The following is a 22,405-nucleotide window of genomic DNA, read 5'->3' on the forward strand; positions in this document are numbered from 1 at the left end:
ACCTTAGGTTTCGTTTGAGCCTTTTCCTTCACTTTCATTTCTTTGGCATGATGAGCGGATGCTGCACGTAGATTCATCTACCAGGGGAGAAATCATCATACAACATTTGCACCACCCCATGTCATGCAGATTAAAGGACATGAACAGGAAGAGGATGGATGGTTAAGCAGCAGCAGGCCAGGCAGGTGGCCAGGTATGAGGTATGTGCTGCACTCATGCATTAAAGCAGCAGTAGGTAGAAATGGAGCAAGTATGATAAAAAAAAGAAGGTGTTTTTAACTTCTTACATGTATAAATAAATCCGGGTCGGTGTCCCATGCGCGCTCACGTGTGGCTATGCTGTTCAGACAAGACTCCAACACAAACTACACGGAAGCACCAAAATCGCAAAGTTCTATCTAGTGAAGCCCGTCTTGCAAAACGGTGTTGGCCACGGTCGGAGGACGCGGAGGAGACCGTAGCTTTGGTCTCCAGGGCCGGAGTCTCTGCTGTACTTTGCTCCGCTGCTCCTCTGCCTGCCTGCTTGCCTTCACTCAGATCGCTCCACCTCTACATGTGCATGCGCGTACACTACACACTGCAGAAGAGTAAGTAGCTCTGAGAATATCTAGTGAATGGACGTTTGTGCAGAAATAAATGCTGCAGCTCCTCCAGACCAACAGAGGTTTCCCGTGTCTTGTGAAGTGACGGGGCTCCGCAGCGAGAAACGTTATCGTCTCCGACCAAAACTCCGGTGTCTCCCCTGTTCCCTCCGGCCGCGTCGGGAGGCTGAAGCAGGAAGAGCCAACACTAGGATCAGCAGTGATTCATGGAGAGACCTCCGTCTGGTCAGCTAACATTACTGCCAAGCAGCTGAAATATAGAGTGATATTGTGGTTTTAGCTGATGTGTGTCGCCTCACTGTTTTGACGGATGCTCGCTCAAATTCAGGTAGCGCGTGCACACGGGCGAGCGCGAGCAACAGGACGCCTACTTTCGTTGACTTAACGGCCGCAGGTGTTGCTGTTACAACCAATTTCTGATTCTTACAAACGGTCCCTTTAATGATCACTATATTCTGACGGTAAATCAGAAAAAAATCAGGTGCCTCTGTATCCTCCGGTGTCCGGAGGAAAACAACCAATCAGAGCCGAGCTGGAGCCTGTTGTCTCTGAGCAGCTGTCAATCACTCGCAAACTCTGACCTCAAGATATGTGAATGAAAATGGGTCCTATGGGTACCCTCGAGTCTCCCCTTTACAGACATGCCCACTTTACGGTAACCACATGCAATTTGGGGCAAGTCATAGTCAAGTCAGCACACTGACACACTGACAGCTGTTGTTGCCTGTTGGGCTGCAGTTTGTCATGTTATGATTTGAGTATATTTTTCATGCTAAATGCAGTACCTGTGAGGGTTTCTGGACAATATTTGTCAGTGTTTTGTGTTGTTTATTGATTTCCAATAATAAATACATACATACATTTGCATAAAGCGAGCATATTTGCCCACTCCCATGTTGATAAGAGATAGATAAATATCCCTTTGAGGTACATTTTGAACAGATAAAAATGTGTGATTAATTTACGATTAACTATGGACAATCATGCGATTAATCACGATAAAATATTTTAATCAATTGACAGCCCTAGTAAATACCATTTCCTATAATAACACAAGATTCGTTCATGATTAGTTCTGATAATTTAATAGATATTTTCCAATGTGAAACCTAAAGCTCAAAAGAGATTATATCCCTCCGCTCCAACTCCTTTGAATCAACTCTTATTAACATGCTGTAAGATAAAGAAAGTTTTATGTTTGTTTGTGATAGTGCCTGAAGAAGCTCGTGGTCAGTTTTTTACAATGTAAAGAAATATTTGAATATAATGACATTAAAAATCAAAGACACCAGGTTGAAAAGGACAATTTATTCTTCATTTTAATTGACACAGTTCCATAAACATCTATAAAAAGCTCTGTGAATGCACCTTGAAAATCTTCCGTGTGTCCTGTTTACACTGATTATCTTCGCAGCTTTTCGTTTTTTTCCTGCAGCCCTTCATTGTAAGCAGTTTTTACAAAAGCGTGCAATGCAACAACAAGCAAAGAGTGTTGTGGTAAATAGATTTTTAGAAACAAACCTTCATTGTATAGGCTGCATGTAGGCAGACATGCAGGCATGTGTACGAAGATTTACACATAGAAGAGTGAGAGATGATGTCATGTTTAAAAGTTCTGCAAGTTTGTATTGTGTCCATTTACAGTGTTTTGTTGTGCGTGTGTAATATTGAATTCGCTATGATGAAAAAATATATTGCCTAAAATACTTTGAATATGATTAAGATGTACGTTTTTTTCTAACATTGTCTTGACCTTCTGTTTATACATAAATAGCAAATTTTGTTGTACAATGTGTGCAATGACAATAAAGGCATTCTATTCTATTCTGTAAAAAAACAACCTGCCAAAATAACTTTAAATACAATTTACAGAATGAAACAAAAATAAAAAACAAACCACCAAGAAACTGTTATTGAAATTGAAGTTGAAAATAAATAAAAAAAAATTCCTTCTAAACTACAATCCTGTTTAGGGTGTCTGCTGCTGTCTGTCATGAGATCACAAATATAATAGCTCAGGTTTTTTTCGATTTTAATTGGTCAATCACGGCGTTCTACGGTTTGTAATTTTCTTTAAAGCAGACCGTTGCTATGTATAACAGACCGTTGCTATGGGCGCAGTTCTGATGTCGGACTCTGGCGGACCGTTTTTGTGTCAAATTATTGATTACTTAAGTAAGTAGCTGTGTAGTAAGCGAGATAATGTACAGCTAGCGGGTCATTGTTGTGAAATAAACCCCTTCAGGACGCATCGGGGTCCACCGCTGCATCGCCCTGTCGGGGTTTATTTCACAACAATGACCCGCTAGCTGTACATTATCCCTTACATAAATACTGTTTGCAAGAATTTCATGATGGAAATTCACTGTATGCAAGAGAGACACACCAGAGATACAATATAACACCGGAATATAAGTTATTGATAAAGAGAAAATCATTAATTAATGATTACCAGAAAAAAACAACTATATATTCATGATTGGTGGACAGTTACTGGACTGACAGCGAGGACTGAATCAGCTTTGTATTTACATCACTGATGCAGACAATGACATGGAGGAAGATTGGTTATGTTTATGCATTAAATAGAATATCTGTTATGAGTGTTTATAATTAAGGATTACAACTCCTGTGTTTTGCTGTGAAACTAGGATTGTATTTACCATTTTGTCTATAAAACCACAAGGGGGAGCTAAAGGACGTAGTTTTATCATGATACTCATTATTTGTGTGTATTCATGGGCAAGTCTGATATACAAAGTTTACCACATCCATCAAGAATCAAAGGGCAAGAAGACAGTAGCAGGCAGCTACAATAAGACAAACTGTGGCTTAATGGATTTTAGTTGGACTCGATTTGATCATTGTGGAGTAGTGTATATGTTTATGTTGCCTCATTTTTTTTTAAAGTCACTAATCATTCATGCCAAGAATATGTATGTATGAAATATTACAATATTTATTTAAAGAGAACAGATTGTTAGATTGACTAGTCTTACCTTTAAAAGCAAGTTGGAATAGCCAAATTAGACAAAGTTTCTTTATTTATTCAAACAAGTGTATTTAAACAAATATGAAAAAAATGCATTTGAAAAAGTCATTCATTTCCCGTTTGATTAAAGCGGTCCAGCGATTAAATGGACAAAGAATCAAAGTATTGGCACGTTAATAATCTAATCTGGGGATGATATGTCATAATGTTCTCTGGCAGGAATTAAACTCGGGATATCTCGGAAACATGGCATGTGACTTATACAGTGTGCTCCTATGATCTATTTTTTGCCGTATGAAATAACAGGCGTTTCTTTTTTTCTTTTGGAGTGACAATAAGAGTACATACATATTACAGTACAAAGCGAATGCGTCCATTCTACACTGGACACAGTAAAAAAAAATAATAGTATAGCAATCCTTCAACCACAATTGTATTTGACAAATGAAAGAAGTACAGTAGACTCATCCTGACCTCCTCTAGAACTCCACCAGGTATGTGCGGGCCTTCATGAGACGTTTAAGGCGACTCTGCAAACCGGCCCTCTTGCTGCCAATGTCACAGTCCTCCTTCAGCAGGAACTCCATATTCTCCTTGTCCTGAAGCATCTGCAGCATCTCCCTCTGCAGCTGGACAGCAGACTCCTGCAACATCTGGTAGCGGATCACAAGCGGGATCTGGTCAGCGAGACGCTGGCCGGCAATCTGGAGGAGGAAAAATAAAATAAAAGGTTTGACAAATGAGGGCAGAACGAAGGTCTAAAAACCCTCCTGTCATTGTCTTTGTCTACATTAAAACTTACTTTGTAATATGATTTAAGGTGCAACATCAGCTCCTGAAGTGTTGCATGATTATCCATGCGGTACACAACACTCTTTTCTTTACAATGTTTTGTGCCTTCCTGTTTGTCTTCATCCTCATCCTCCTCTTTCTTCCTTTCACTCAGACTGCTGCTGTAGGTTCTGTCCTGAGAGTAGACAATCAGCTCCATCTTGAACTGGGTTCTCAGCATGAATTCGGCGGTGGTCTCCTTGTCCTGCTTGATATTTTCGATCTTTACCTAGAAAATACGATTCTGGTCAGTCTGAACACAGCCAGAAAAATTATGCAAATTACATTTCGAGACACTCGTAGAAGATGGCTACCTTGGCTGTTTTAATGAGGTTAGGAAATCCAATGAAGCTACTTTGGGCCAGCTGTATGAACACCTTCCTCACAGCATCTGGAAGAAATGGAAATAAGATACAGCAACGGGATCTCCACAACTGGTGGCTGCATGGTAAGAAAAGACTAATAAAGAAAAACATATTATTGGATAAATCTGTCATATATTCAATAATATACCTGCTATATCCTTGAGTTTCTTGACAGCTGGTTCTTCCAGCTGTTTGATCTGCTCCTTGACCATGACCTCAAAGGTCTTGTAGTTGATGAAGCCCGGCAGTTCTCTTCCACGGTACTTCTCTTCATATCCCTCCACCTCTCTCTCAATCTTCTTGTTAACTGCAACACAAAAATGTACATTTCAGAGTCCTTCTGATGGACCGCTGTAGACCAGATCGAAATCAGTGCTCTGGTGTGGTGTGGACCGACACTTCTACATTTTACCGCTTGGCGTAATGTGACTTTTTCTTTGCGTACTAGAACTTCTCACAAGCTGCCGGTACTCTAAGCTGCCCTCTCCATATCAGGTTCTCTGTGAGACTCATAATGGCGATTCATAACGGCGCAGCGCCGTATAAACATAAAAACTATGTGAAGAGCATCTGGACGAGCCGACGCACGGCACAGGGGAGTTGAGAACGAGGGTGCTGTAATTTATCAATACGATGTTCACGTCCTTTTTGTAAAATCATTGGAGAACTTTTCATCATACCTTTTTTTTTTATTTGTGAACAAATATAATTAATGAAACATTATTTAAAAGGTTTCTGAATCTGCTCTTTTGATTTATAGAATACGATTTTACAGGGCAAACATTTCCAGAAGAATTTAATGTTCAGACAAAGGCTGTGATAAATAATAAAATAACCATTTAACTAGTAATAATAATGGTCCAAAAAAGATTTTAGTTTTTAGTCAAAAACCCAATATCTCCTAATATCTTTTATTCACTGTTGAAAATTGAGAATGTGTATCTGTATAATATGTAAAGGCATCCTGACTGGGCCACTGCTCCTTAACCCTATAATGTTCCATTTGAATATTATTGGAGTATTATAGGCCTACTATAGAAGATGAATAGCCCAAGTATAATAATATAGCATAAAATCACAACTGATTATGACTGACACAGTATAACATGCTTAAAGAAATAATGAATAAATAGAAATAAGATAGGGGCCGATACACACGCCAACATGCGAATACGTTTTTATACCGGCACTTAACTTTATCCACTTCAAGCACTGATTGAAATGATGCACTCACAGTTTTCTCCTGAATGCTCCAGGTGGGCGTTCCACTTCCCAAACTCTCTCCTGAGCGTAGAAAAGACATTGAGCTTGTCTCCACACTTGAGCTCCTCTCCCGTAGTCAGACTGATGGCATCCTGAGTGAATGCTGTCACTTTCTGCAGCACACACATGTGACAGAAGCAGCTGATTTACAGGTGTTTATGTTTATTTAAAGGAACAGTGTGTAACATTTCGGGGGATCTATCAGCAGAAATGGAATATAATATTCCAAACTATATTTTCATTAGTGTATAATCAACTAAAACTAAGAATAGTTGTGTTTTCGTTAGCTTAGAATGAGCCCTTCATATCTACATAGGGAGCAGGTCCTCTTCACGGTATCCACCATGTTTCTACAGTAGCTCAGAACGGACAAACCAAACACTGGCTCTAGAGAGAGCCTTTCACATTTTTTACGTTACATGAAGGACAAAGTAGTTCTCCAAGACGCTTGTGAAACTGCGGTAACGTGAGACGCAGAGTGCAAAACCATCTGACTTTCGTTGCTCTTAAAGTAGGGTTATTATGGTAAGGATGGCCTCTGAGCGAGTCGAACGGCGTTACCACAGTTCTGCACTCGGCGACTCACGTTACCGCAGTCTTGGAAAGGGAGTAGTGAGCGGTGGGGTACTCAGTTGGTTGCAATCTGCAACCGCAGAACTAGATGACGCCAAATCCTACACACTGTCCCTTAAACAAATATTCAAAATTCATACATGGTGGGGAGCATTTGTCTTTGTAGTCAGGTGAATGTTATGTAGAGTGAGGGAGCTCACATCAATGAGGAAGAAGAGTCTCTCAGCGGCGTCAGACGGGGGTCCAATGCCATATCTCTCCAGCTCTGCTTGAGTCTGTGCTAGTTTTTCCTCTATCTGCTCTTCCAGTCGAGGCAGAGATCTCTGTAAATCACACATGGGTCAGAAGTTTTATACCTAAAGTAATGTATCCTAAACGGTTAATTTGATGGAGTAAAAATTCACCTCGATGTGATGCACCAGCTCAAGTGTGAGTTTCTCAGCCAGTTTAGGAACAGTGGCATGGCCGTCATCGTAGAGAGTGCTACAGCAAGAATAAAAAGCTACTGTGAGTGCATATTACAGGTACAAATGCAAATCGCAGCACTAATATTTCCCCATGAAAATATTCGTTACAATTACCCAAAAAGAATGAACTTACTGGAAATGCATATGGCCACTGAAGAACTCTTTCTCTCTTTCTATTGCTTCAGTAAGAGACACATTTTCTGTGATCTCCTTCTGACCCCTGCACTTGACGATCATGTAGCCCTTCTTCAGGTGGATGACCTCATTACGGACAATTTCAATCACCGTGTCTTCTGTTCCTTTGTCCACCAGGTCAGGCTTGGTCAAGATACCTGAAAGAGAGAGAGTAGGACAAACAGACAGTGAACTATCGAAAAGTCAAGTAACTTGTCCAAGTGGTCCTTTATTAAAAATCAGCTCCTCTATTTACCCAAAGTCCTCTCTCCTTCAGGATCCTCCTCCTGTGCCATCTTCAGTGCCTCTGTGGTTGCTATGTCCACGTTGCATGGAACAACCACCAAGCTGATGGTTTCTTGTTTTGTGATGAACTTGTGGATCAGTCTCTTTATCTGAAAGTATTAATTCATATTGTACATCAAGTTATAAGATGAAGAATTACCAAAATCACCTCAGTCTATAATGATTGATAACAGGACTGAAAGTCTGTAGCTTTGCTTCTAGCGGCCACTGTGAGGCTGTAAAGGCATGAAAGTGTTCAGAGATTTTCATAGCACGTGTGTCACGTGTTGCTGGACATTCGCAGGAAAACGCATAAAATATGAGGAATAACTTTTTGTAAGATATCCTACGAAGCCAATATTTTTCTTTGGAACAACTTTCTACCAAAGAAGTTGTCCCTATGAAAACTATTGACAATGTGTTTTGGAGACACTGAACTAGCATACCTGCTCTCCAATGTTCACAGGTTGTCCCTTTACAGCCACCCTGGTGATGCCGGGCAGGTCAATGAGCGTCAGGTCTGGAACATTAGGAGAGGCGATCTCCAGACTGATGAGGTCATCACTGATCCCCACTCCGACCCCAGCTATTTGATCCTGAGCTGCAGAGAGAGGACACGATGTTTGATGATTACAGGATGGAAGTTCTTATCACAAACAATCAGTAGCTCCATCAATACTAATTTAAGAGTTTTGTATACTGTACCTTCTCTGATCTTTTTCTCCACATCTGCAGGCTCTTTCAGCTCTTCCTCATAGTCCTTGTAGCTTATCTTCCCGTACCACTCCTCTCCTTCTCTCTTTCTCTTCATCTTCAGTTCGAGAGGACATCTTGTCACGATGCCTGAATTTATGAAGAGTGAATAATGATGAGGGGAAAATGTAAAATCCAGTGTGCTTGGTGAAATTAAAAGCAGTAGGATATCTTAGAAAACACTGATATCATCTTTATAAAAGTGGGATCAATATTACATCTTCAAAATATGTTCCAGGCACAATACATTATGCTGGAGAAGGCTAACACCACTGTCAACATTTGCACCTGAAAATACGCACAATAGGTCCTCTTTAAATTATTTTTGGGCATTGTATGCCTTCATTAGATATAGTGCCAGACAGTAGAGAGATGACAGGAATGTTGTGGATCATGTTGTCGTGCCCTTGCTGTAAACCTGACATGCAGGTTTGTTGATTTCCGTCTCCCAGTTTAAAGGCTAATGAAGTCCTGCTCACAGTAATAAAAACAGAAACCTGAAACACCTTGATTCAAGTCCTGCCAACTAACATATTTACGTAGTGGCTAGTTTGGCACGCCATCAAACAAAGCTAGTTAGAGGAGGGCCCGAAGTGTTTGGTTCGGCTCAAATAGAGGAGGAGTGCTTCAGACAGAGGGTGAAAAGAGGTGCTGCAGCACAGCCAGAATAAGAAAAGTAAAGCGTTTTTTTTTTTTTTTTAAATTAAAGCATGTAAACATGTTCTAGTAGAAACTCAAAATACAAGTATGCCCCTGAAAAAACGCATAATAGGTCCTCTTTAAATTAATTTTGGGCATTGTATGCTTTTATTAGATATAGTGCCAGACAATAGAGGGAATGTTGTGGATCATGTTTTCGTGTCATTGTTGTTAACCAGCCATGCAGGTTTGGAGATTTCAGTCTCAGTTTAAAGGCTAATGGAGTCGTGCTCACAGTAATAATAATATAATACAATCTTTTCCAGCTTGTTGTGGTTCTTGCGCCCCATGGACAAAAAAAATCAATGACTGCAGCTTTAAATATGATCTGATACTGATGGTCTTACTGATTACTTTCCTTTTATTAATTCAACCCAATGGCACTTGGGAAACTTAATTATCCCATAACTTGTGTAACGTTAAGCAACTTTTAAGGTTGTACACCCATCATTATAAATTCATATAGATAGATATATAGATAGATATATAGATAGATATATAGATAGATATATAGATAGATAGATATATAGATAGATATATAGATAGATATATAGATAGATATATAGATAGATAGATAGATATATAGATAGATAGATAGATAGATAGATAGATAGATAGATAGATAGTTTCTTTTCTCCAGCTGACTGTATCTTACCACTCCCTCTGGGCAGAGCCACCCCTGACAGCGCCTCCAACACGGAGCTCTTCCCCGAGCTTTGGTCTCCAATCACGGCGATAGCAGGCAGCGCCAAGTCCCTCTCTACACCCAGAGAGCGGAGAGAGTCGATGAGGTCGATGCAGGGACGCACCTTCTCCTCATACTGCTGGTTCAGAGTGTTCATGCTGACGACGTCTTCTGTCCTGGAAAGAAACTGTGTTTTAAAAATAAAAGGCATAAAACACCTCTCGATGAAAGTTCTATTCAGTGAAACTAATGATGTCCGATAGTTATACGAGTCTACAATGCAGCTGCTGCTCGGATGCAGAAACGAGAGTGAGACTGATGCCAACCTCTGACTCAGGGATTCAGGTGAAAAAGGAAACGAAAGTTAGGTGACCTTAGGTTTCGTTTGAGCCTTTTCCTTCACTTTCATTTCTTTGGCATGATGAGCGGATGCTGCACGTAGATTCATCTACCAGGGGAGAAATCATCATACAACATTTGCACCACCCCATGTCATGCAGATTAAAGGACATGAACAGGAAGAGGATGGATGGTTAAGCAGCAGCAGGCCAGGCAGGTGGCCAGGTATGAGGTATGTGCTGCACTCATGCATTAAAGCAGCAGTAGGTAGAAATGGAGCAAGTATGATAAAAAAAAGAAGGTGTTTTTAACTTCTTACATGTATAAATAAATCCGGGTCGGTGTCCCATGCGCGCTCACGTGTGGCTATGCTGTTCAGACAAGACTCCAACACAAACTACACGGAAGCACCAAAATCGCAAAGTTCTATCTAGTGAAGCCCGTCTTGCAAAACGGTGTTGGCCACGGTCGGAGGACGCGGAGGAGACCGTAGCTTTGGTCTCCAGGGCCGGAGTCTCTGCTGTACTTTGCTCCGCTGCTCCTCTGCCTGCCTGCTTGCCTTCACTCAGATCGCTCCACCTCTACATGTGCATGCGCGTACACTACACACTGCAGAAGAGTAAGTAGCTCTGAGAATATCTAGTGAATGTACAGTGGACGTTTGTGCAGAAATAAATGCTGCAGCTCCTCCAGACCAACAGAGGTTTCCCGTGTCTTGTGAAGTGACGGGGCTCCGCAGCGAGAAACGTTATCGTCTCCGACCAAAACTCCGGTGTCTCCCCTGTTTCCTCCGGCCACAGTTGGGAGGCTGAAGCAGGAAAAGCCAACACTAGGATCAGTAGTGATTCATGGAGAGACCTTCGTCTGGTCAGCTAACATTACTGCCAAGCAGCTGAAATATAGAGTAATATTGTTGTTTTAGCTGACGTGTGTCGCCTCACTGTTATGACGGATGCTCGCTCACATTCAGGTAGTGTGTACACACGGGCGAGCGCGAGCAACAGGACGCCTACTTTCGTTGACTTAACGGCCACAGGTGTTGCTGTTACAACCAATTTCTGAATCTTACAAACAGTCCCTTTAATGATCACTATATTCTGACGGTAAATCAGAAAAAATCTGGTGCCTCTGTATCCTCCCGTGTCCAGAGGAAAACAACCAAACAGAGCCGAGCTGGAGCCTGTCATCTCTGAGCAGCTGTCAGTCACTCGCAAACTCTGACCTCAAGATATGTGAATGTAAATGGGTTCTATGGGTACCCTCGAGTCTCCCCTGTACAGACATGCCCACTTTATGATAATCACATGCAGTTTGGGGCAAGTCAAGTCAGCACACTGACACACTGACAGCTGTTGCTTGTTGGGCTGCAGTATCCCAAGTTATGATTTTAGCATATTTTTTTATGGTAAATGCAGTACCTGTGAGGGTTTCTGGACAATATTTGTCATTGTTTTGTGTTGTTAATTGATTTCCAATAATAAAAACATACATACATTTGCATTAAGCAAGCATATTTGCCTACTCCAATGTTGATAAGAGAAAGATAAATCTCCCTTTAAGGTACATTTTGAACAGATAAAAAATATACGATTAACTATGGACAATCGTGCGATTAATCACGATAAAATATTTTAATCAATTGACAGCCCTAGTAAATACCATTTCCTCGAATAGCACAAGATTCGTTCATGATCAGTTCTGATAATTTAATAGATATTTTCCAATGTGAAACCTAAAGCTCAAGAGAGATTATATCCCTCCACTCCAACTCTTTTGAATCAACTCTTATTAACATGCGGTAAGATAAAGACAGTTTTATGATTGTTTGTGATAGCGCCTGAAGAAGCTCGTGGTCAGCTTTTTACAATGTAAAGAAATATTTGAATATAATGACATTAAAAATCAAAGACACCAGGTTGAAAAGGAGAATTTATTCTTAATTTGAATTGACACAGTTCCATAAACATAGCAAATTCCGTTTTACAATGTGTGCAATGACAATAAAGGCATTCTATTCTATTCTATAAAAAACAACCTGCCAAAAACACTTTAAATACAATTTACAGAATGAAACAAAAATAAAAAACAAACCACCAAGAAACTGTTATTGAAATTGAAGTTGAAAATAAATGAAAACAAATTCCTTCTAAACTACAATCCTGTTTAGGGCGTCTGCTGCTGTGTGTCATGAGATCAAAAATTGAATAGCTCAGGCCTGAGGCCTGTACTACGAAGCAGGATTTGGCATTAGCGAGGTATGATGTACACCACTTCTATGTGACATCAACTGTTGACCTGCTATCTCCCCCTAAAGACCCCCTGTCTCCCCTAAAAAAGACAAAACGGGCTATTGTTGGTCTCAGAGGGTTAATAAACCTCAGCAGAAATCTCTCCTCTGTTTCTTTTTGATTTTTTTGCAGGGGTGGATGTGGGGATTAGGGTGTCTGTTGTGTCGTAACCATTGTTGAGACCAGACTTGTGCCCTGGGCTGAAGTTGTATATGTTCATACTAAAATCAGTCAGCAGAATGCGCGCCTTTAACAGGCGTTTGAGGCGATTCTGAAGGTGGATCCTCTTGGTTTTTATGCCAGAGTCCTCTTGAAGCAGGGCCTCCGTTTTCTCCCTGTCTTGAAGCATCTGCAGCATCTCCCTCTGCAGCTGGGTGGCAGACTCCTGCAACATCTGGTAGCGGATCACCAGCGGGATCTGGTCTGCCAGACGCTGGCCAGCAATCTGTGGTTTGGAGAAGACAAAATCGAGCTGTAATGCAAAGCTACTATCTGTATCTGTATCTGTTTATGTTATATATATATTCAGACTATACGGATAGTGGACATGGTTTATACTGGTTATAAGTTGTTAGAAATGATCCACTCTGCTTCATTTTTTACATTAAATTGTTTTCTACTGCCATTTATACTCCTCATACAGTATATCTATGTTTAGCTGCCAACAAAATAATATTTGAACCATTATTTCTTTAATTTAATTTATTTTTTAATGCCACAATAAATATATTTGCTTCATTTGAGTCTATGCAGAGGTAAAAGGAAGTTACCGCTTTCATTGTTGTAGTCTGAGTAACGTGACGTCATATCCGTTCTGTATCAGTCAATCAAAACAAACTGTAGCCGGACGCAACGAGGACGTAGACAACGGTGGAGGGTCGGCGTGAATACGACCTGCACGCTCACATTTTAAATCTAAAGTGGTAAACACTACAGATACAGTAAAGAATGGAAACACTTTGGGTTTCACACATTGAAGGAAAAGCACAGCTAGACATCACGGCTAAAGCTGCATGCTAACTCTGTCACGGACAGGACACGTTATCGTATTGCGGTAACGTGCGGTCAAGCCAGCCGTCACTCTCATCTCCGTGGTCAAATCAGCCAAAGCTACAACTGTAGAGCACCCATATACTGACATTTATGTTAAATGCATTCAAACGGCCCCGATGGAGCTGAACATGGATGTTTAAAGAGAACGGAGCTGATGGGAGAGCTAGCGACGGACTTGGCAAAGTTAGCGGAAGGTGTTAACAAAAGGAACTGTATATACAAAATACGTATATGGAAATAAGATTGATTGGATTATATTCACCAAAGTATAAAACATTACATGTCCCTTATAAATTAAAAAGAAAATACCATTAATTTGTGAGGGAAATGTCTATTCTTTGATTTTTGGGGTGCTGGAAATAAATTTATAAGTAATGCCTGACAATGACTTTACTATATTTGACTTCAGGACATCTCTGACTACATACATGCTGAAAATGCTAACCTGACCCTAATTTTTACTGTATTAATTTAGATATTTTCCAAAGTAAAAGTCCCTAGAAGTGTATGATTCAACTTTTTCCCATGGTCTAGTGTTAAAAAAGTTAACAAAAATCGCAATAAATCGTACTATCGAATCGCAATACTTGTAATATCGCCATACTTTAAAATCACAATACAGATAGAATCTGCACCCAAGTATCTTGATAGTATCGAATCGGGAGATAGGTGTATCGTTCCAGCCCTATTAACCATGTACCTGTAGTCTGATAATAAAATATATTTGAACGCCACCTTCAAAAAAAGAAAAAAGAAGAATGTGCATGCAATGGGAGGAAGTCCTGATTAAAATAAATGTTTGTTTTCTTTCCTACCTTCATACGGTATCTAAAATACGTGTGATGAATTAAATGCTGCGAGGCACAAAAAATAAAATGTACAGCATGTAGATTACACTTACTTGGTAATAGGATTTAAGGTGTTTAACCATCTCTTTCAGGGTGGCCCCACTGTCATGAGTGCTGCTGGTGCTTGTCCTCACTTGCTGTTCCTCTTCCTTCTTCCGCTTCCCTAACTTCTTGCTGTATGTGCTGTCCTGAGTGTAAACAATCAACTCCATCTTGAACTGAGTCCTCAGCATGGACTCTGCTGCAGCCTCCTTCTCCTTTCTGATGGCTTCAATCTTCATCTAAAAAGGACATACAAAATTATCAGTAAATATTCAACAATGTTTAGACGTATGTATACAGTAGCAATGTGCTATGAAGATGATACCTGAGCTGTTCTGATGAGGTTAGGAAATCCAACCAGGCTTCTCTGTGCCAACTCAAACAGCTCCTTCTTCACGATTTCTAAAAGAAAGAAAATACAAATCAAACAATATAAGATTGAATAATAACTTGAAGGTCTCACATATTCCTGCAATCATTGTAGCATCATTATAAGACATGCCTGACACTTCCTTGAGTTTCAGGACAGCAGGGCTTTCCAGCTGTTTGATCTGCTCCTTGACCATGCCCTCAAAGGTCTTGAAGCTGATGAACCCCGGCAGTTCTCTTCCACGGTACGTTCGTTCGTACTGAGCCACCTCTCTCTCAATATTCTGGTTGACTGCAATAGGAATAAAGAAGGTCAACACTTGGTTATAGTGGTCAATATAGCAGTCTTACTATCTTGCTCAGTAGTTTACTTTACATATTAGGTTACAGTTTTGTAATGGCCACATGGTTAATGCACTTACATGTTAATCCAGAGAGCTCTATGATATCTTTCCATAACGCAAACTTTATTCTGAGTGTGGCAAAGATATTCATCCTTCCTCCAAATCTGAGTTCCTCCCCATTGGTGAGGTTGATAGCATCCTGTGTAAATGCTGCCACTCTCTGAAACAGGTTCAAATAAAAGAGGAGGACAAATTATTATTTTTCAGAAGCTCAAATCGAGGAGGTGCAGCGTTCTCCAAGTGTCTACTGGTGAACTCACATCAATGAGGAAACCTTGTCTCTCAGCTGCGTCAGGTGGGGGTCCATTGCCACATTTGTCCAGCTCTGCCTGAGTCTCTGTTAGTTTCTTCTCTATCTGCTCTTCCAGTCGAGGCAGAGATCTCTGCAAATCACACACGGGTCAAACCTTTAACACCTGAAGTCGGTAATCTGAAGTGAACCACTAAGGTGAAGCACGAAGAGGTATTTACCTGGATGTGATGCACCAGCTCAAGGGTGAGTTTTTCCGCCAGTTTAGGAACAGTGGCATGGCCTTCATCACAGAGAATCCTACAGCAAAAATAAAATGTTAAAGTAGACAAATGAGAGGTTTTCTAAAGAGAATCTGGTGCTTGGAAACACTACCGCTTTTGTCCACGGGGACCGCCAAATAGGGCTGCAACTTTTTTCTTGCAAATTACTTTATTTATCCTGATTTTAGTGCTGTATAACTAAGCTTTATTGTTAGAGTAATGTTTTCACTGCGTTGGTTTGTCTGTCTGTCCTTCTGTTAGCAGGATTACTCCAAGAGTTTGCAATGGATTTGAATTACATTTGTTGGAGGGGTGGGGTGTGGCACAATGAACAATCTGTTAGATTTTGGTGGCGATCCGCATCATTATCCGGATTGAGGAATTTTTTTAAGGATTCCGATCAACCTGAGCATTAAGACCACAGGGTATAACACATGCGCAGTGTAACTGATGACGTGTTGATGACGCGTTGATGACGCGTTGATGACGCGTTGATGACGCGCTGATGACGCGTTGATGACGCGTGACCCCGCCTCCCTCTGAGAGCAGAGAGATGTCAACACTGGGTAGAGTACTTGCTCTGGATGAATCGAAGGCTGAAGCAGGTATAGGGAGAGAAGACGGTCCCGCCGGTCTTGCCATCCCCTGCTGTTGGCTTGTCAATACTGCAGTTAGTGTGACAGCCCTACCGCCAAAATCAACACAAAATTAAAGTTCCTCATAGTAGCTGTGACTGTAGACAATGTAATGTGTCCGTGAAGATTGTGACACCAATGTAATGCGACTTAGTAATGTTACCTTTGAACAGACGTAGCATATAGTACATGTATAACTTCTGTTATGATTTGACGCTATATAAAGATAAATTGAATTGAATTGAATTGAATGTTTAACCCAACAGAAAAGGGGAAAGTTGACCGAGGTTCTGCCGGGTTCCAAGCCTGCTCAACTATTATTGGAGCACAGAGCGAAAAGGGGCGGGACTTCGGAAGGGTCAATTACCTAAAAATAATGAACTTACTTGAAATGCACATGACTGTGGAAGAATTCTTTCTCTCTTTCTATTGCCTCAGTAAGAGACACCTTGTCTGTGATCTCCTTCTGACCCCTACACTTGACGATCATGTAGCCCTTCTTCAGTTCGATGACCTCATTACGGACAATTTCAACCACCGTGTCTTCTGTGCCTTTGTCCACCAGGTCAGGCTTGGTCAAGATACCTGAAAGAGAGAGAGAGAGTAGGACAAACAGAGAGTGAACTATTGAAAAGTCAAGTAACTTGTCCAAGTGCTCCTTTATTAAAAATCAGCTCCTCTATTTACCCAAAGTCCTCTCTCCATCAGAATCCACCTCCTGTGCCATCTTCAGAGCCTCTGTGGTTGCTATGTCCACGTTGCATGGAACAACCACCAAGCTGATGGTTTCTTGTTTTTTGATGAACGTCTGGATCAGTTGCTTTATCTGAAAGTATTAATTCATAGTGTATGATTATAACATTACAACGGTACAACTATCAAAGCACCATTTGGATTCTATGGGTACCCACGAGATATTTTACTTTGGACCAAAGTACTGAGTGCTGAACTAGCATACCTGCTCTCCAATGTTCTCAGGTTGTCCCTTTACAGCCACCCTGGCGATGCCGGGCAGGTCAATGAGCGTCAGGTCTGGAACATCAGGAGAGGCGATCTCCAGACTGATGAGTTCATTACTGATCCCCACCCCAACCCCGGCCATACTATCCTGAGCTGGAGACAGAAGATGTATAATGATTACATTTGGGTTAACCCTAACCCAAAGCAAATAAAACTCCCCTAAAAGCAACACTTTGTGTTGATTTTGGCGCCCCCTGTGGACAAAAGCGGTAGTGTTTCCATGAGCACCACTGCCTCGTGCTCTTGATCTGGCTAGAGCGTGCATTTGCTTTGGAAGCGAGTGAAAGAAAGACGCAACTTACTTTTAAAAAACATTTTTCTTTTTGAAACACAACCGTTATAGCGATGAGGTAATGTATTTATTTATGGCTATGTGATCATGAAGTAGGCTCATTTTCTCATATTTTCTATACAATCAGACTTCTTTTTGCAACCAGAGGAGTCTCCCCTGCTGGCTGTTGGCTTCACTTTTCAAAACGCAAAGGTTGCCCACTGGGAATCCGACCCGGGGAAAGACAGTCTTGTTTGCTTATGTAGGACATATAGAGGCATCAGTGTTAAATTGAGACTGTTTCATAACCAGTTAAAAACTCCTCGTAGTATATTTAACTTCCTGCAATACTTGTCTTTTGATAGGAACATTTAAGAATGCTGTATACGGTACCTTCTCTAATCTTTTTCTCCACATCTGCAGGGTCTTCTATATCTTCCTCGTACTCCCGGTAGCTTATCTTCCCGTGCCACTCCTCTCCTTCTTTCTTTCTCTTCATCTTCAGTTCGAGAGGACATCTTGTCACGATGCCTGAATTACAGAAGAGTGGAAAAAGAGAGGAAGAGTCAAAGTGAAATCCAGTATACTTGGTGAAATGATGAAAAGCAGCAAGATATCTCAGATAGCACAGAAATCTTTTAAAATAAAAAAAGTTAGATCACAAATAAAATGTACCGTTTAGCTGTAAAATGAGAAAGTTTGCTCTGGTTGGTGTTGGTATTTCCTCAACTGATCTCAACATGGCTGCCGGGTCACAAACTTTCTCATTTTACAGCTCAACAGTACACTACGACACTACGACTACCTCAGATGTTTTCACAAACATCTGAGGAGAGGAATAGGCATTACAGTAACAGAATATTAATGCATATTTGCTCAGCGCTGCCTAGTTTGAGTTTGGGAGTGATTGACAGCTGCTCAGTAACAACAAGACTCCAGCTCGGTTGATTGGTTCTTTTCCTCCGGTCTGTGAAATCTTGCAGATGCCGTTAGGAGCACCGGAGGACACCGGAGGACACAGAGGACACGTGATATTTTTCAGATTACCTGTCTCATGCACTACTGTCAGGATATAGTGACCGTTTTATAAAAATATTTTTTTTTACTCCATTTCTACCCACTGCAGCTTTAAGGACACTTAAAGTTCTCAACTTCTTCTTAATAAAGTAAAGATGCTATAGTGTGCTGAGGCTGGTGAATGAGCAGACCTACTGCACTAAGGAGGGTTTTTTTTAACCAATAAATCTACATTGTGAATATTTTGCTCAAACAATAATAATTATGTCCTGCTGCAGTCTACTGCAGTATAAATAATGTGTAAAATTAAAACTGTAGTGGGGATATCTCTTACAATTCATCCTTGTTTGTCACAAGAAAGTCAAGGAAACGAAACCTAACATAACTTTCCATTTCCTTTTTCCTCTGCACTTCCTGAAGTATATTCTGCATCCGAACAGCTACACAGATAATCATCATCATTATGAGCAAAGAAAGACAAGGCTAATTAGTACACTACAAGATGTTTCTGAAAACATTTGAGGAGATTCTTCATCCTGGTTGTCTCTATGCTGAGAGACCACCCTGACATGATTTCCCACTACACAGCATCCAGTCAATGTTTGATAAATAATAATAGTAATAGTAATCTAGTAATCTAGCAGTCTTTTCCAGCTTGTTGTGGTTCTTGCTTCCCCTGGACAAAAAAATCAATGACTGCTTTAAATATGATCTGATACTGATGGTCTTACTGATTACTTTTCTAAATGTTCTTTTCTTTTTATTTATTCGACCCAATGGCACTTGTGTATGGAAGTTTTTATTGGACTTTATTAGTTGTAACCCACAGAAGACATTCCACAAATGTGTACCATGATCTGCAAATATTTCACTATCCACAAACATGTATTTTTGTATTTGTGTTGTGTAAAGTCACATCCACAAAAATACAAGGCGATTTGCAAATACGCATAACTTACTCTGTAAATACGTATTTTAAGGTTTACATGTCAAGTTATATCTACACATTTGTGCATCTGTGGGTTACAACTAATAAAGTCCAATAAAAACTTCCATACTAATTAATTATCCCATAACTTGTGTAACGTTAAGCAACTTTTAAGGTTGTACACCCATCATTATAAAGTCATATAGATAGACAGATAGATAGATAGATAGATAGATAGATAGATAGATAGATAGATAGATAGATAGATAGATAGATAGATAGACAGATAAATAGATAGATAGATAGATAGATAAATAGATAGATAGATAGATAGATAGATAGATAGATAGATAGATAGATAGATAGACAGATAAATAGATAGATAGATAGATAGATAGATAGATAGATAGACAGATAAATAGATAGATAGATAGATAGATAAATAGATAGATAGATAGATAGATAGATAGATAGATAGATAGATAGACAGATAAATAGATAGATAGATAGATAGATAGATAGATAGATAGATAGATAGATAGATAGATAGTTTCTTTTCTCCAGCTGTCTGTATCTTACCACTCCCTCTGGGCAGAGCCACCCCTGACAGCGCCTCCAACACGGAGCTCTTCCCCGAGCTTTGGTCTCCAATCACGGCGATAGCAGGCAGCGCCAAGTCCCTCTCTACACCCAGAGAGCGGAGAGAGTCGATGAGGTCGATGCAGGGACGCACCTTCTCCTCATACTGCTGGTTCAAAGTGTTCATGCTGACGACGTCTTCTACTGTAACTAGGTTTTAAATTAGCAATAAAAAACAGCTAGATAACAGTCATATTCAGTGCAATGACTTGCAATGAACTGTAGATGGAAACTTCAGTGAATCCGCCCAAAGCTTACTCTGCAGTGAGCTTCTCCAACCAGTTAGGTTTTGTTTCCTTGTCTTGTCTTTGCTCGTAATGATGATGATGATATCTGTGTAGCTGCTCGGATGCAGAAACGAGGGTGAGACAGACCAGGTCTAGATGACACCAGCTGATATACTTCAGGAAATTGCAGAGGAAAAGGGGAAATCGAAAGTAATGTTAGGTTTCGTTTCCTTGACTTTTCTTGTGACAAACAGCAACAGAGCGGATGAATTGTGAGAGATATTCCCACTACAGTTTTAATGTTACACATTATGGATACTGCAGAAGATTGCAGCAAGACAGAGTTATTATTGTTTGACCAAATATTCACAATGTATGATTTACATTTGATAAAAAACAACAACTCCTCAGTGCAGTAGGTCTGATCATTCACCAGCCTCAGCCGGCCAATAGAGGGCGCCTGAGCCAGACAGCCACACACAAAAAAAACATTACTGATAATAATAATAATAATAATAATAATGATAAATTATACAAATTGTCAATATTTATTTACACAGTAGGATAACACCAGTATTACTATCTCTACTCCACATGGCACCTGAGTCCCATGCTTATGTACATTCAGGTGTCTGAACAGTAGGCAGTATATTTTTGGCATCACTGGGCAAAAATTTCACAATAATGTGGATAATGTTTGCTGAAATTGATTGGATGTGGCACCACCCTACCTAGAAAACTTCCACCAGCCGCCACTGCTCAGCACACTATAGCATCTTGGTTTTTACTTTGAACTTGAAGTGTCCTTAAAGCTGCAGTGGGTAGAAATGGAGCAAATATGACTAGATAACTAATACGAATTTTGTATACTGTACCTTCTCTAATATTTCCTTCACATCTGCAGGGTCTTCCAGCTTTTCCACATAGTCCTGGTAGCTTATCTTCCCGTACCACTCCTCTCCTTTCTTTCTTTCTTCATCTTCAGTTAGAGAGGACATCCTGTGTCAATTCCTGGATTAACGATGAGTGAGGAGGTCAAACAGAGCGTTTCAGACCGAGGCTGAAAAGAGGTGCTGCAGCACAAGTATGAACCTGAAAATAAGCATAATAGGTCCGCCAAACGCTAAAAAAAATAATTGCAAATGCCAACATTAAGCAACTAAACCATTGACAATTATCAACACTGCAGACTGGCACAAACTTAGTAGGTGAGAGTTGAGCCTGGAGAAGAGGCATGTTTATAAGTAAAGAGCAAATTCCAAACAAGCCGTACAGAGCAGCATTTCTCTCAGCATTCGCCTCAAGTTTTGGGTCTTTGACAATGTTTAACATGCATGTCTGACACCATAACACATATAAGTTGAGGAAAAATCACAAAAAGCTTTTGTTCCCTTTAAATGCTTTGTAGCCTTGAAGGGACGGATGTCTGTGTCTCGTCAATGGCGAGCAATACTTTCACATTACATAGCATTTTTTTCCATTAATATTAAAAATATTGATAAGTGCAACTTTAACGGATCTCTTAAAGTGATAGTTGTGGTGTTTTGAAGTGGGGTTGTATGAGGTACTTACCCAGACAGAAGCAGACAGGAGTACCAGCACAGGCTCAAAGCGTGCTGTGGACAGGGGCAGCAGCAAAACGTATTTTAGCCTCCTAAAAGAAAGGTTCACCTAAAAAATCAATATCAGTTGGTACACCCTGGACAGATCGCCAGCCTATCACAGGGCTGACACATAGAGACAGACAACCATTCACGCTCACATTCACACCTACGGGCAATTTAGAGTCAACATTTAACCTGCATGTCTTTGGACTGTGGGAGGAAACCGGAGAACTCGGGAGGAAACCCACTTTGACACGGGGAGATCATGCAAACTCCACACAGAAGGGCCCCAAGCCGGACTCGAACCTGCAACCCTCTTGCGACAGTGCTAACCACTGCACCACTGTGCACTAAGTGACATGTTTTATGGATATTTCATATTATATCAAATGCATGACAATAACAGTACAGAACAACTGATAAAATGTACGCAAACACTGCAGGAAGTTTGTGTAAAACAAGCAATTTGGATGAATTTTGAGCAGATTATTTCCTGTGAATATTGCATCAGAGATGAGT

At 40.5% G+C, this 22,405-nt stretch overlaps 2 protein-coding genes and 1 long non-coding RNA gene across 5 annotated transcripts; 1 reads left to right on the top strand and 2 right to left on the bottom strand.

Annotated features, from left to right (window-relative positions):
- Positions 1-305: 305 nt before the first annotated feature.
- LOC141758770 (uncharacterized) lies at positions 306-12,341 on the top strand. The gene is made up of 2 exons (XR_012591946.1): positions 306-2,621; positions 12,242-12,341. It is a non-coding gene; the product is annotated as an uncharacterized LOC141758770 (long non-coding RNA).
- On the bottom strand, positions 3,904-10,041 carry LOC141758503 (interferon-induced GTP-binding protein Mx). Its single transcript, XM_074620040.1, has 12 exons — positions 9,660-10,041; positions 8,258-8,395; positions 7,999-8,153; positions 7,524-7,662; positions 7,227-7,425; positions 7,031-7,109; positions 6,827-6,949; positions 6,025-6,166; positions 4,939-5,097; positions 4,740-4,816; positions 4,397-4,654; positions 3,904-4,298 (listed from the first exon to the last, which is right to left on the bottom strand). The coding sequence occupies exons 1-12, from the start codon at positions 9,898-9,900 to the stop codon at positions 4,074-4,076; spliced, it is 1,935 nt and encodes a 644-aa protein (XP_074476141.1). The 5' UTR covers positions 9,901-10,041; the 3' UTR covers positions 3,904-4,073.
- LOC141758309 (interferon-induced GTP-binding protein Mx-like) lies at positions 11,945-21,951 on the bottom strand. 3 transcript variants are annotated; one of them, XM_074619697.1, is made up of 13 exons: positions 21,855-21,951; positions 21,158-21,293; positions 17,865-18,002; positions 17,139-17,293; positions 16,868-17,006; positions 16,567-16,765; positions 15,504-15,582; positions 15,293-15,415; positions 15,051-15,192; positions 14,762-14,920; positions 14,585-14,661; positions 14,271-14,498; positions 11,945-12,761 (listed from the first exon to the last, which is right to left on the bottom strand). In XM_074619697.1, the coding sequence occupies exons 3-13, from the start codon at positions 17,968-17,970 to the stop codon at positions 12,396-12,398; spliced, it is 1,773 nt and encodes a 590-aa protein (XP_074475798.1). In that variant the 5' UTR covers positions 17,971-18,002; positions 21,158-21,293; positions 21,855-21,951; the 3' UTR covers positions 11,945-12,395. The 3 variants fall into 3 exon arrangements, with proteins under 3 accessions (XP_074475798.1, XP_074475878.1, XP_074475706.1); XM_074619777.1 differs by lacking the exon at positions 21,158-21,293 and having other exon boundaries at positions 21,855-21,930; XM_074619605.1 differs by lacking the exons at positions 21,158-21,293; positions 21,855-21,951 and adding an exon at positions 19,996-20,881.
- Positions 21,952-22,405: the final 454 nt, after the last annotated feature.

The sequence above is a fragment of the Sebastes fasciatus genome, chromosome 1, assembly GCF_043250625.1.
Source record: "Sebastes fasciatus isolate fSebFas1 chromosome 1, fSebFas1.pri, whole genome shotgun sequence".
In the NCBI taxonomy this organism is placed as follows: Eukaryota; Metazoa; Chordata; class Actinopteri; order Perciformes; family Sebastidae; genus Sebastes; species Sebastes fasciatus.